General features: G+C 40.7%; 1 protein-coding gene across 24 annotated transcripts in view; it reads left to right on the plus strand.

Moving 5' to 3' along the window:
• ptprk (protein tyrosine phosphatase receptor type K) overlaps window positions 1-15,825 on the plus strand; it is a 99,285-nt gene that overhangs the window by 36,905 nt on the left and 46,555 nt on the right. For all 24 annotated transcript variants that reach the window (XM_054760850.1, XM_054760854.1, XM_054760853.1 and 21 more), the window contains 6 exons: window positions 4,970-5,130; window positions 5,874-5,925; window positions 6,019-6,077; window positions 11,249-11,330; window positions 12,573-12,688; window positions 13,140-13,314. In XM_054760850.1, coding sequence (XP_054616825.1) covers window positions 4,970-5,130; window positions 5,874-5,925; window positions 6,019-6,077; window positions 11,249-11,330; window positions 12,573-12,688; window positions 13,140-13,314 — 645 coding nt within the window. The remainder of the gene's footprint in view (window positions 1-4,969; window positions 5,131-5,873; window positions 5,926-6,018; window positions 6,078-11,248; window positions 11,331-12,572; window positions 12,689-13,139; window positions 13,315-15,825) is intronic.

Consider the following 15,825-nt stretch of genomic DNA (forward strand, 5'->3'; position numbering starts at 1 on the left):
AATGGAGTGCGCTACTTGCCTACAACCAGCGGAGTCACTCATGAGTCAGTGTCAAACAAGAGTAACTACAGGTACATCCATGCAGATAGCTGTTTAAAATATTATTTTTGATATCTAAGAATTTACATCAAGAGGATGACGTGTACATTTGAAATAGGTATCAATTCAAGATATCAATTTAAACTGATGAGACAGACCACATAATTGATAACACAACTACTTTATCTCTATTGACAAATAAATGGTGTCCATCAAGGGGATCTGTGGGCACGGCGACATAACTCTAGGGGTTGGGTTTTTGTAAAACAGACCGAAGCGGGCCAAGAACTGTTGGTCTTGCACGAGGACAGCATTAGGCCTCTCATTGTGTCCTTGTTCACTCAGCTGACGTACAGTCACAACCTATCCAGGGTGTAGTCCGCCTTTCTCCCAAAGTCAGCTGGGATAGGCTCCAGCTTTGTGTGACCCCGAGCAGGATTAAAGCTATATACAGCCGATGGAGAGATGAATACTACAGCATCTTCCGTCAGCTCCTCGCTTGTTATCCAATCCAAACTCAAAGCCTGCCTCGTTCTCCTCCGTAATTGTGTTGGATTTTTTTCCATGATGATGATGATGAAGGGGGAATTAAATCTTTCTGCCTCAGGGCTGAGGGTCTAATTAAGAACAGGAGGTCATTAATCAAAAGGAGGGAACAGGGAAGGTTGCCTATTTTACAATGTTAAAAGCAACATGTTTAACTAAAACTATGCAGGCGTTGTTAGAAGTTGCAGCCTTCTGTGCAAGAACACAAAACACGGCAAAAGTTGGGTCGAAGCTCTTGTTGATGAAATGATTTTCTCCTCGCCTTTAACATTTACTCTCTCTCACCTCTCATCCTCGCTGCTTTCGCCTCTCTGCACCTCTGCTGCGGAAGATTAAGATTTTGTTACCATGACAATGCGATGTTATTTATCTCTGCTGCTTATCATCATGTGTGTTTTGGTGCATGATTGTGCAAACATTGTCTTGAAGAACCCTGTCCAGTAAGGTGCTATTTATATCATCAGAAGTGGTGTCAATTCGTTGACAGGGAAGAGTTGGGACATTTCAAGAGGTTAAATGCCGAGCCCGAGAGTTAACAGGTATTTGCATGAATTTAGAAGCTAGTCAGTGCAGGAGCGCTCGGTTGGCAGAGTCGGTTCATGGTTTGGAGATGTTGCTTGCGAAAGAGTCTCGCCTAAAGGTATGGTTACATAGACTAACACTTTAAGTGATAGTACGATAATATAAAGTGTGTAGAACACCAGTGCTGCGGCTGCAAAACATGTTTTGCTTGAGGGGGTGAAAGATCCAGTATTTGAGATTTCTTCCTGGGTTGGTAATTTCAAAGAATGTCATTATCAAGTGTAGGGAAAATACAGGATCGGTTACTTTGTGTTTTCATTTTGGGCTGCGTGAAATACTGCTTTCCAACAATTAAATATTAATCCCACAATAAATTTATATTCCAGTCTTAAACCAATTAAACATTAAAGGCCTTGTTTTGCAAAAAGAGCATAACAGAAACACAGCAGAGCCTCGAGGCTGTGTGAGCAAAACCTCATCACTTTTATATGCAACAGCCAACTGTTACAAAATAAAATAGCTGCAGTCCACCAACTTTTGCTGAGACGTTTTCATGTGAAAACAGCCTTTATTCACTGTAAAGGCAACTTTTAAGTTTCTTAACTTAACATTCTGAGCTATGATACTAGTGTAAATTAGGTATACGGTCTGTTTGCAACTGTCTCAACGTTACATTTAAAAAAAACAATACATATAAGAACACCACCACAGGCTAGCATATTTTAGCATTAGTGGTAAAATAGTGGTCGTCGTAAAATAGTCCTCACTCATGATGTTTTCACCTGTGTGTTCCTCCTGAAAAAAAAACGTCTGGAGACAGGACAACTTCAAAGTTCAGTCGCTAGTTAGGTAGTAGACGTAGAGTCTAATATATGGTCGAGTCGCTCGGCTAGTCACATGTCCGTACTAAAGATGTCTGCTCTATCGAAACCAAACCACTTTCATGTTACAGAGGAACCTCCCTGTGTAGCCACAGTTTCTTCGGCTGCTTCTCCTCTGCCTTCGGCCATGCTCATTTTCTCTCTTTTGTTGTTTTGTTGTTTGCTCTGCTTTCTCCGCCACCGCTGGACCATGCTGTGGTAGACGTGATGCGCCAATGCGTCGATACAGTGCGCAGTCACAGGAAAAACACGTCAACTCTGCGTTTTTCCGTTTTTTTTTAAATGACCATTTATACCGGTATGAGTCTTTTTTTTATCATTGGAAAAATGTATACCGGTAAATATAAAAATGATCGCCCAAGCCTACTCGCCAATCGGATGTTTGTATGTTGTACGCTGACATTGTGCGTGATGTAATGCATGACAGTGTTAAATTTTTTCAATGAACGTTCCTAAAAAGTAAAAAAAATCCCAGAAAAGGCAGAACACACCCGAACTTTGATGCTTTTAAAGTCTCGGCAAATTGAAGTACAGTATTGCACAAAGTCATGAATGACAGAAGTTTTGTGGAACTTTTTTTCCCCCTAAGTTTTGGTCAGGTTCCAATTCCCTGAAGTTGCAGAGATGCAGAGGAATAATTGCAAGCCTCTGTTGATACAAATGTTCAATCATTACACAAAACAAGCTGTAATACAAGCTACACAATAAAAGCTGGACTCAGTGTTTTTAATTTACAGTCATTTGGTAGTTCAGTTGTACCGTTGATGCTTAAAACCCACACTGATTTGTCTTAGTTGTTAGTTGCAGTTGTTAGTTGCAGGAGAGGGTTTTGGCTGTTTTTGCAATTGAGATAAAACTCATCTATGTAATCGCCACGGGGGTTGGCGTTGGCACAAGCTCGCTGCTGTGGGGTTTAGGCGCTACGCTGGCAGTGTGCTTGGTGCCAGTTGAACATTCACGGGCTGGGACTGTGTGATTCAGCGGACTAAAGTAGATACTCTTGACTCATAATGTTGTCAGCGAGCTCCACTTCAAACCTCTTTGGCTTGCCATTCTCCTCACGTCTCCATTTGTCAGCAGCCGAGGAGGATGGGAACAGGCGTAGAACTGCACCAGAGCTCATTATTTGTCCATTCAAGGCTGTAGCATTGTACACTGACGTATAACAAAGTAAGTCCAAATGTGACAAACCAGGAAAAATAAACAGTAATCACTTACTTTTACATACCACTCGGCATTATTGAAAAACCTGTCTTAAAACGTAAGTATTTTTTTTGATAAATGGCACGATTGTGGGTATTTTCTTCCTACAACTGCTTGCAATTTGAATGGTTGCATAAAATAAAACATAACTTTTACCAACAGGAGGATGTTACGTTATGTTGAAGAAAGGCTTCTTCTGTCTAAAGTCTGCAGTTGTCGCTTTGATGTGACATATCTAGGTCTTAAGTCTGTCTCAGGGGTATTTTTAGCCTTGTTACTTTTGTGTCGTCATTCCATTAGTGTCCATTTTAGACGTCGGCAGTTCAAAGACTGCAGCCATCTTAGAAATTGGCAGATTTCAGGTGTTGTTGTTAGTTTGATTTTGTAGGGCTTTTGTCATGCAAGGTTGTTTAATTTTTTTTCCGACTACAAATACGTTTTTTTTGTTATACAGCATTGCTAGGGCAATTTTCGTTTTCTTTTTGTCTACAAACCTTGAAGTTTTGCGCAGTATCTTGGGAATGTCTTCCCCAGGTGTATTAATCCACTTATTGATTTTAGTGATTTAAAAGTTTCCATATTTTTTTTTCTACCTGGCAATGATATGATTAAGTAAAGGTTATATCTTGCCATGTTGTACGTTTTGACATAACTGGGGCTCTGACTGATACATGTATTTTTAGCTGCCACACAGCCCTGGCATCTTAAATCCACTTCATGTCACTGTCTCAGTATCAGTTTGATACCAGAAGGAACAGCAGTGACATCTATTGTGTGTCTGTGTAAGATAGACTAATATTAGAGTTTTCCCAGAAAGGTTTTTTTTTGGTCCATGTGGCTGTCGTCCATCTTGGATGAAGTCATATTGCTTCCTGTTGGGGACTTTCAAAATGCAAGGATTATTGTGCCAAGGATAGACATTGCTTGTCAGTGTGTATGTGTGCAGAAGAGAGATGAAACGAGAAGGACCAATGATTGGCATACAGTGTGTGTGGGGGCGTCGCAATGCAGACGTGTTTTTGTGCACCAATTGAAAATCTGCTACTGTTTGCCCTTTTCTATTCTACAGAGAACAATATATTCTCACTGTAGATTAGCCGAACAATGATGGATAATCATCACTCTTCTACAGTCAATTGTAGCACTCTTAATGTGTATATTCTAACTGTCAAATACAATTAACTGGCTACAGTGGAGTATTGTATTTACATAAATGGTGCACAGATAATATGTATTATTTAGCATTATGTATTGTGCATCTTTTTCCAGTGAAGGCATGGATGAGTTAGCCAATATTCCAATAAAAGTATTGTGTATATATTCTGCTAGTGGTATTTTTCGGCCTACTTTGTATGTATGTGGTACAGCATAACTGGAGATTATAGAGTGTAAGTATCGCATATCATCATATTTCACCGGCACAGCATCTGATTAGGTTTAAGCTGATTATTAAAACATCTGGATTGGGTGTAAAGTCATTCTGTTAGCACCGCCACGTGATGTATGTTTTGGAACACTTAACTACTGTAGATGTGTATATAGACCACGGCCACAATGGAATTTTACTACATTTCTTGACTCAACAGTGAGGAAAATTACCAATTATCTGTAAATTATTTTATTTGGGCACTGTTTGTATTTGTATTTGTCTTCAGTCACTTCAAGACATAACTAAACAATCAATTCTGCATATTCAACAGAATTAACATTAACAATGAATTAAAGGACAGATTACCGTATTGAATAGAGTATAAGACAACCCCCTATCTTGTTCCCAGGTTCCTACATGTATGTGGATGTCTCTCAGTATGAAGTTGGGGAGAAGGCCAGGTTTCAACTGCCGGTGATGAAGGAGAATGACACCCACTGTATTGACTTCAACTATCAACTCATCAGCCCTGATGGCTCCAGTCCTGGGACCCTCAATGTCCTGGTCAAGGTACAGAAAACAGCAATGTTTATTTCACTTACAAATGATATTACAGTAATCCCTCGTTTAGCACTGTTAATTGGTTCCAGACTCTGCCGCGATAAATCAATTTCCGAAAAGTAGGATTCCCTTTTTATAAATGGAATATTTCCATAGTTATGGCATGGAAAACCTGTTTACGATCTTCTAAATACGTTTTTTAACATTATTAAAGCCATTTTTATTGTGGTTGACTGGAAAGGACAATCATGGCAAGAATTCTACCGTTACTTCTAGAGTTTTGAACTATTTTGGCGCTTTCCCCAACTACACTTCGGGGATCAGAACAGCTTGCCCACACCATCAACTTGAACTCAGACCAGCGAGAGGTACAGATTCTTTGAAAGATATAAATAATGAAATCAAGCTACTACGGGATGATTTCAAGGTACTACAGGATGATAATGCTGCCTGACCTCACTTTTATGGAGGTCAAAAACCCTATGGAGGAAAATAGGGGCATTGTGCAATGATATCAAAGTACTACAGGATGATATCGAGGTGCTACAGGATGATAATGCTGCCTTTCGTGCCACTTTTAAGGAAGAGAAAGAATTGAAGGAGAAAATCATCAGTATAATATGTGGAATGATTTGAAATCACACTTACTACAAATAATTGACACCATCTTGTTGGTTTCTCTGGAGCTGTACAGTGCCACATAAAAGCTGTACTGACCTCTATGTAACATTTTTCATTTTTTATGACTGTAGGTTAACAAGGGTCCCTTGGCCAACCCTATTTGGAATGTAACTTCCTACACTGGTAACAACTCCAGCACCAATCACATTCTTATCTTTTGAAATATTCCAACACTAAGTGAACAGTTCACATCTGCTCACTGATGTATCTTGACAGGTAAAGACTGGCTGAAGGCCGAACTCGCCGTCTCCACCTTCTGGCCCAATGAATACCAGGTGAGCTCCCTCTTGAGCCTTTGGTTTTCTAAAATTCAGTATATTCCCTACTATTTCCTGTAGGAATTGGGCCGATCTCATCCAGTTATCAGTATCAGTATCCGCGAATTTAGTTGTCTCCACGCATGCACTGCAGCCGTCGTCCTCACTCGAGCCGCACACGCTCATGGCCACACGTGACAGTCAGACATCACAAACGCTTAACACTACAAAAAACACCCGTGTCTCTACAATATCATACTCTCCAGTAGACTTAGTGACCCAGAAGTTATGTGCGATGTTAAGAATTCTGTGAAGTCGTGAAAGTGTCTGGCTGAGTGTGTGTGTGTGTGTGTGGTGGGGGGGGGGGGGGGGGGGGGGGTATTGCATGTGCTGATCCACTGATTCGTCTAGCTATATTCTCTGATATTATTTTGGCGGGGTTGCAACAGACAGTAACCTGTTTTGTTCAATAAAGTGATTGTTGATCGACCACCACTTTCTGCAGACACTACAATGATAATAATATTGAAGCAAATGGAGCTCTGGTATCGGAGTACTATCGGTATCAGCAGATATCCAAATTTAGAAAGGAAGTACTGCATACGACTAAGGACAAAGTATATACACCTACAGGAAGTGAAGCACAATATTGTGTTGGTCTTTGTGGCTTTCACTTTTCTGTAAAGACTTTCTACACGATTGTTTGATTGTGCCTGTATAAATTCTTTTATCCTGAAGAAAATAATTTGCGAGGTCATTCAATTGTTACACAAACTGGATCTTGAATCTCCACAATTGCAAAGTGAAGCAAAATGCCATTGTGATATCCAAAACATAGTCTTTGGCAGTCTGAATAAGGCTCAAATGACCTAGCCCAGGGGTTTTCAAAGTGTGGCACAATGAGTCTCCCTCCTCAGCCTTCCTTACTCTAAAATAGATTTTCTGGGGCATATTTTGTGGCGTTTTCCACCCACCGTATACTCTTTTGCAAAAAAAATCAATAAATTTTGCCTTTAAACACAACTCAATTCAGCATAGGTTTGAAAAACACATTTTTTCTTTAAATTTCTGAAGCTGCTGCACATCCCCTTAAGTCTTCTGGTGTCTTATCACACTTTGAAAAGCCCAAACTCTGATTGATGAATGAACTAATTGAAGGGTATGTCCTATACGTATATTTTTGTTGTGTTGTAGTTTAAACATTACACACAGCGTCAGAAACAAATATGCACATGCTGTGAGGCAGGCCACTGATTTATTTGTGTTGACTGAGGCTCAGGAGGTGACGATCAGGCAAGAAAGACGTAGTGAGAGATCATGGGGTGTGCGAGGGTGTGTATGTTAATCATTCTGAACATTGCCGCTATGTCTTATATTTATTTTAGCTGATGCCATGTGAAAACTTGACAACTTCTCGTATTGTATAGTTGTGCAATTTTAGTCTGTATAATCTGTGTGTGTCTCAGTAGTGGTAGGGTGTTGTTGACATGCATGTGGCAGATGAGTGTCAGGGCAGGCACACATTCACACAGCCTGATGAATACATACAGCCTTGGGACCACATAACACCACTGTAAAGCGAAGGGTGGAAGAATCTTCCAAAGGACCCATCTGGTGCCCATTCCCCCCTCGGTGACTGTGAGAGGAGATGGCCAGCATAAAAAAAAAAAACATGTGTCAACATGTTCTAATTGAACCTAATTATTCCTTGTTTGCTGAGGGCATATTGCGTTTTTTTCAGTGTAAGAAAACGGGTTTGGTTTGGTAGTGGTATGACGCTATCTTCTCGTGTTCAAACATGTTTCTGTGTTAGCACTTAAGCTTGCATGGTAATGAGGCTAGGGAGTGTACGTTCACACCCATACGGCAGCCATGATTAGAAAGATGGGGTTTGTATTTATTTATTTATTTGAGCTATTTATTACTTGACAAATTACTGTATATACAGTGGTGTGAAAAAGTGTTTGCCCCCTTCCTGATGAGGTTTGTCACACGTAAATGTTTCAGATCATCAAACAAATTTAAATATGAGTCAACGACAACACAATTGAGCACCAAACGCAGTTTTTAAATGAAACTTTTTATTATTCAGGGAGAAAAAAAACCACACAGTGATTCTGATGGAGAATGTCCAGCCACCCTTAATAAAAAGTTTCATTTATAATCTGCATTTTGTATTTAGTTGTGTTGTCATTAACCCATATTGAAATTTGTTTGATGATCTGAAACATTTTTTGAAAGTATGAAAATGGGAAAAAAATGGTAGACTTTTGCACATTGTCATGACCAAGTACTTTCTCTACGATTTCATTCCTGCAGATTATTTACAATATAATTACAGGATTTAACACCATCACCTACGGCCTGCTCTGTGATCAAAGTGACGGCTTGGAATTCCTCAGAATTCATAATGTTAGGTTTGTTTCGCTCTTGACAGTAGCCAATAACCCAGACAGCCGTGAACCCACGCGACATCCTTATCCTTGCCTGGTTTGACATTTTTATTCAAAATCTACAACTCCGTTATTTCTGCAGAAGGAATGCCGTAAAGGTACCAACTAAGAGTGGAGCTGGCGTTGGAGTTGGCGGGAAGAATGATGAGTGCACAGACAGAATAGATTGGTAGGGGAGGGTAGAACATGTCATGGGTAAACAGTTCATGGATGCTTTTACGGTTGATGAATGACAACAACCGGTTAATCCTCTCTCTTGTCTCTCATCTGTTCAATTGTGTGCTCCTCTCCAAAGAAACACAATGAAAACGTGTACAATTGGTAGCATTAACCGACGTTGAAATGAACTCCATACACCTCACTATAATAATTAGTGAAGGAAGGTAAGGGTAATAAAGAAAATGTATTATTTATTAAAAAAAATACATTCTAATATTTATAATGAATTCAATGATGATTGTGATATTTAATCTATTTTGAAATAAAAATTGCAATAATTATACAGTAATAACTGCAGTAATATATAATAATGTATTCATATTTTAGGCTCAGGTGGTGGAGTCATTAGTCGTCTCCCAACCTGAAGGTTGCAGGTTCGATCCTCCGTACTCCCGTGATCGTGTATCCTTGGGTAAGAAGTTGCTCCTGATGCTGCGTCATCAGTAGGTTACTAACAGTGAAAATATCATTCACCATAATAATAGAATAGAATAGAATATACATAAATAAAAGACTCACGTGTTAGCATCAGCAGCGTACTTCCTGCAGTGCCTATTGGCTCATCAATGTAATGTCAATCTCCACACGGCGAACACTCCGCTAAACACAGTCATCTCTAACTAGCTGACGTAACACACGTCACTTCCCAGGCCCCTTGGCACGTCACAGATATTACACAACATATGTCTTCTGAATGCCTTATGCTATATGTATTGTCATTCATTTACCCATTTGCTTGAAAATGCTTAGTTTAGGCCAAAAATACGTACAATTTGCGTAAATATGCATGGTGTTTTCTAATAGGCTGTATCAACCACGAAACAACTATCATTTATTCATTCATTTTTGAAAAACTGAGAGAGTGAGGTAGAGGAGAGCGATGTGACAAGGGACGACTGTATGATACGAGCAGTATGTCTTGAAACCAGCCAATCAGCTTTTCTGTAGACACGTGTCAACGAGGAGGTCACATCGGCTTTACAGTGTGCCCGCATTCATGTCGATTGGCAAAAATAAACCCAAGAGAATGAAAAGAAACGGGAAAAGAGCAATGACACAGGAATGGAAGTGGGAATGAGGAGCATATGTACAGTATGCGGCCTTCATTCCAAACCTCACTTGCGTTCTATTAGTTTTTCTGTCAGGCATTTTATGTGTACCAAAGGAGATTACTGTGGTCCAACAGGAAGAAGCATTAATCTCAGAGGGTTGTTGGACTGAATATATGAATCCAAACACCCGGCAGGTCATCATGTTCTTATCTGTACCGCACTCGGGGCTCGTGCGGACTTCATCTTGCTGCAACTTTTCTAGCTCTGTCTCTTTGACAGCTAATGTAAATAGTGACCAAAGAGATGCAATTACAATTACAGCTGTTTATTTACTGTGTGTGTTTTGTTTTTGTCGTGTCCTATTGTTTTGTATGCATTTGTATAACCTATACTTCTGAACCGCCGCACACAAAGTGGAACATTCAGCTAAACGGCACCCACACTGTGTTGCATGTGCTGTTATTTATACCCCAAAGTTGTAAAAAATTTGATTTACTTAAAATTCCTGACACAGCTCAATGCACTCTAGAGAACAACCCACTGTGACTTTATCGTGTTTTGTCGAATCATCACTGAATTGGAAAAAGCACAAGTCTGTAAAAAGATTTTAGGAAAACATGGCCACCAAAACGTTTTTGCGGGGGGGGAAACCTATTTGGCTAATGGTTATAACACTAGGTTATAACACTATGTACTGTAAACTGAGGATATCTGTATCTAACATGTCTTCCAAAGCATTTTGAGTACAACTCATAGGGGTGCCACAAGTGCATGTGTACAGTTGATCCCCGCTCTTTGGTGGGGGTTACCTTCTCAAACCACCAGCGAAAAGCGACATTTGCAGTAGAAGAGACTGATTATTAAATTCAGCACCAGAGCCCTCCCCTTTTCTCTTCAATTGCCATTGTTCACTTGCAACACAATCCAGGCTTAAGCCCTAAAAATGCCTCACACACTTATTAAAGTCATTAGAAGTATAAAATTTATAGGTACTCACCACTAATGAATGATAATGTAAGGTGATCCAAGAACAGATGGAATCTGAGCCATGGTGTTGCCAGTGTAGCACATGACTACAGTGTGTTCATGGACCGCCGAACAAAGTGCGAAACCTCAATGCTTGATGAAAATAAATGATCAATAAGTGCATAAAGATAAACATGTAAAAATTGTGGCCATTTTTAACAGTGGTACATGTATGTTGTGAATTTTACCTGTGTTATCAAGTATTTATAAATTATTTCCGGCATAAACCAAATTAAATGCTTATTTTTACTGAAAAAGAACACCTGTTTTTGGAGGAAAAATATTTTTGACCAAAAACTAAATTGTGAAATTGTGCTAAATTGTGAACATTTGTGGATCCACTGCACCTTTTAGTCTGTGTGTTTTAAAGTTCAGTTGCTTTGACTTCTCTTCTCTGTTATGTATATAAAAGGCTAACCCTGTTATTTCTTGTCCTCAGGTTATATTTGAAGCAGAGATTTCGGACAGGAAAGCCGGCTTCATCGTTATAGATGACATTCAGGTGCTCAGTTACCCATGCGGTGAGTCATTAGCATGCTAGCAATTAGTCCTAGTTCGCTGAGTAGACGCTTATAGCTCTGGCCACTAATTAGACTGAACCGGGGATGGTTTTTGTCGCAGTTGAATGGACAGATAAGTGGGAATGACTAGAAGGTGACTCAAAGAAGGAGGGAAGCAGCAAGTGGGGGGCCACCAAGTTGTAGTAGGTAAACGAGATAAATAAAACAGGAGTCAAAGAGTGTGAGACGGGAGACGAAAGACGGGGGGAATCGGAGAGAGTGAAGCGGGAAATGAAACGGTATTAGGTCAGTCATGGAGAGAGAAGATTCTGACCACTCAGCTCTCTTTCTCTTTGAAACAGACACGCACGCACGCACGCACGCACGCAGTGAACAGTGGCTGTCCTGTTTTGCGCTGACAGCAAAGTGATGAGGTTTGCGATCGTTTTTAAATTCATGTTACGTTCCGAACCTCTTTCTCTCCTTGGTGTTTCCGCACCACCAGAGGCCTCTTCCTAAAACTCTCACGTGAGTTCATCGAAAGCCAGTCGACAGGCGTCTGGAGGATGCAAACATATAGGAATGACGGCAATTAAATCCCCGTTTGGTCATGTGTCTCGTGGCAGCGGTGACACGTTTCAGCAAGGCCCGACTTCTAATAGTCTATTGAGTTAATGTCATACAGCTAAAATGTATAAAACACATCCCAATTAGAGGCTGTCAAAATGTCTCAAATTCTTACATCAGTGAAGTGACCTGGGAGTGGTCTGAATATTAAGATAGGAGAAACTGAATAGAAAGCGGCAAGTATAACTTCCACAGTGGAAGCATTCATTCTCACAGCTGCATTTGTGGACACACAGGTTTGTGTGTGTGCGCTTCTTTTAGTGTGGGTTTGTGTGTGTTTGTTCAGCTGTTATCTATGATTGCAATCACATCCCTAGAATAAAAATAGCCACACTGCCTCTTCGGGGGTTCAGAAGGCTTATTCCATACCTTAGCGTGGTGCTTAAGTATTAGAAGCTGTGACATTGTGACAACGATGTTACCAGCCAGTGGCAATGTTTGGGTCTAGCTTCTTCTGACTCCTCTAAAATCTAATCGTAGTAATAGTGAACATATTGCTGCGGGTTACAAAATGTTCCAAAATGTATACATTGTTTGTACCTGTCTAAGTCATACTGCCCACTGAATGAACATAGAGCTGAGCTATAAACTCTACAACCAGGTGCATATTCCTATAAATCTGTTCATTTTCTGCAGATAAATCCCCTCATTTCCTGCGTCTTGGAGATGTAGAGGTGAACGCCGGTCAGAACGCCACTTTTCAATGCATCGCCACCGGACGAGATACATTGAACAATAAACTCTGGCTTCAGGTAAAGACACACACGCTGGAGTGCACGAAACATCCATACACCACCAACAACAGAAGCAGTTGTGTGGCTTAACAGACGCACTTTATTGAAAGCAAATGTCCTGAACATGTTAAAGGAAGCCTGGCATGTTGGTCAATAGATGTTGGAAATGAACGAAAAGTAAACACAACCCTTTCACCGTACTTTATATAACGAGTAAAATCACACACACATACGCGCCCCAGGCCATACATTCTGGCAGCTAATACGATTAAGACTTTAATAGCTGCTGATTTCATTCCAGCTCTATTGTAGTCATGACCTTCAAACCTGCTGCCAGTGAGATATGATACATACAAGTGTGTGTGTGTGTGTGTGTGTGTGTGTGTGTGTGTGTGTGTGTGTGTGTGCTGCCGTGAGACCTTGAGCAAGATGGTTAACCCTCATGCCCTCTTCCATGTCCACGCTACAGAGGAGAAACGGAGAAGATATTCCCGTGTCTCAGAGGAAAAACATCAACCACAGACGATTCTCCGCCTCATTCCATCTCAACGAAGTCACCAATCAGGATCAAGATCTGTATCGCTGTGTCACACAGTCAGAGCGCGGCTCCGGGGTGTCCAACTTTGCCGGTCTTATCGTCAGAGGTGAGGGCTTGTTGAAAATTGATGTTTGAGGTCTCAAATCACACAGACGAAAACGCATTTGTGTTTGTATCCAACTCCTGACACACCACACACTCACACAGACCTCCACCAAGGCTAAGCAATCCAAACAGTTTGCTCAATTATGTGGAATTGATTGTTGATTCGTCGTGTCTTGAATCAATGGAGGAGAATTTGGATGCAGTACTTGGCTGTAGCCAGTGGAGTCACTGCTACTGTCGTCTCAATTAGTTTACAGTCAACAACTTGACATCAGCTATGGAAAGCTGAGCGACACTTTCATCGACACAGGAGTTCAGAACATTCAGAGATGCTCCCATCCCATTAAATCCATTTTAAAAAGTTGATCGAGGAAATGTAGTCGACTGGTGCCACTTGTAACCTACCTCCTGCGTATGCTTACATCTGATCAGATCCACGTGATCACTAGGAAAATGTTAAGTGTTAAAAAGAATTATACAAATTCAAAAGTGGTGAATGTCAAATTTGATCACTTTCCCAAACTATTAAGACACTAACGCACTAATCCAATATTGACACACACGGAAAGGGAGTGCGTGTGTGCATGTGTGCACGTGCACATGCATGTCTGTGTGCACTTCAGCTGTCACGTGCAGTTGACATGTGGTTAATAAGGTGTCACCAATGTGTGTTTGTGACTAGATTCTTTATTCATTCACATTGAAAAGCTCACATATTCAAATCATCTCCCAGGGAGATGTAGAGAGAGAGCGGGGGGCACACAAGCACTTGGGGTAAAGGCGAGCGCGATTCAGAATGGAATGGATACGAGAGTGACAGAAAGGCAGGAGGCGGGTAAGAACAGACATCGAGAAGAGGGTGAGGAAAACGTTAAATGTAGATAGTCAGCTCATTATCCAAAGAATATACCCATATCAGATTCAGGACAATGTGTGCATATGTAAACAGAGGAACAATCTCATATTTATTATTCTGCATATAATATGGAAGCGGAGGAAGAAAGGCGAAACCAACACCGAAGCGAATACTATGAATATAAACTGACAAAGCATACTCGCACCAGACCGCTCTGTCGTGTGCTGGGCGGGATTTCACCTCCCGCTCGCACGAAGCATTCGAACTTTGACCCATTTGTTGTTGCATCACTTCCACACTGCTGTATTACTACAATTTCCCTGACTCTGTGGATTAATTTCAGTTTTATTTTTTAGCCGTTCTGATTGTTTTTATTGCGCAAGGTGACAGCTGGCGTTAATGACTGATGAAATGACACGTCTTTATTACACACACCAACGTAGTCGCTGGTGAGGGAGTGTGCCGTGGGTTTTACTTGTGGATTATTTTGAGTCTTTACTTCCTTTCATTGTAAAATGTGTCTGTTATCATTAAGAACCCGCAGGAAGCGATCGCATTAGGCATCATATGACTTGGTTACGTTTCATGCGTGCAAGTGCACGTGCATACAGTTGTGCTGTGATCTGGCCCATCCATTCCAATCATGCCAAAGGAGGTGAAGCGTGTCGAACTTGAGCGTGTATTAGAGCACTCACACTGGATAAAGTGTTGGATTTTTAGGTTTGAAGTGGGCCCAAACACAGTACGCTTGGCCCGTTATTCTTTTTTTCCCCATTGTTTTGTTTAATTGTATTTTAGAATGTGCCAACAAGCAAGATTAAGTTGACTACAAGTCTGAAACGTGTGTAAAATCATACCTTGGGCAGATGCCATAAAACCCTGTGAGATGTTGTGTACTATTAAAGTCAGCCATTAATGAAGCTGTTTTCATTCATTTTAAAAGTAGTATAAATATGCACATCCCTAATCTGTTAGGACAGGTGTGAAGAAACACAACCTTCTTTTTGAATAATCGAGAGCAGCGTTTTTCAAAGAGGTGTCAGACTGCTTCAGGGGACGCCAGGCCGCTTGAGAAAAATAAAGAAAAACTTTTAAAAGGCAAAATGAGCGGTGAGAGGGTAAACGGGCTGAGGTGTTCTGTGGAGGGGAGGCTCGCTGTGCCACACTTTGGGGAAAAGAAATCAATTCTAGAACTTTCTAATCATTGACATTTCGTACATACTATATGTCTGCATGAGCGTATGTCTGTACTAAGTATTGTGTGAGCAAGGTGTGACTCTCCAAATTTGGCCGTCAAACACGGCCATTTAGACTGAAAACACGAATGGTTGATGTTTATGTAGCATGAATAGTGATTATTTCATCTTTTTTCCCCTGTAAAATATGAAAGCAGTAATAAACAAATAAATAAGGGATCCTGTCACAGCAGGAGACAGTTGTTCAGTCATGAATGCCACCAATCTAGATGAGGATCCTGATGAAAGTACATTCAGGGTTCAGCGAGCCCTATTTAAATGCATTGTACGCTCGAAATCAACGTGCTCTTCCAATATGTGAAAAGATGTTTTTGCAGCTCTGTGGGATATAGGCAAAAAAAAAAAAAAAGAATATTAATCCTGTCTGAATGTGACAAAGGTATCACAATGAAGAAATGAT

The sequence above is a fragment of the Dunckerocampus dactyliophorus genome, chromosome 19 (assembly GCF_027744805.1).
Source record: "Dunckerocampus dactyliophorus isolate RoL2022-P2 chromosome 19, RoL_Ddac_1.1, whole genome shotgun sequence".
NCBI lineage: Eukaryota > Metazoa > Chordata > Actinopteri > Syngnathiformes > Syngnathidae > Dunckerocampus > Dunckerocampus dactyliophorus.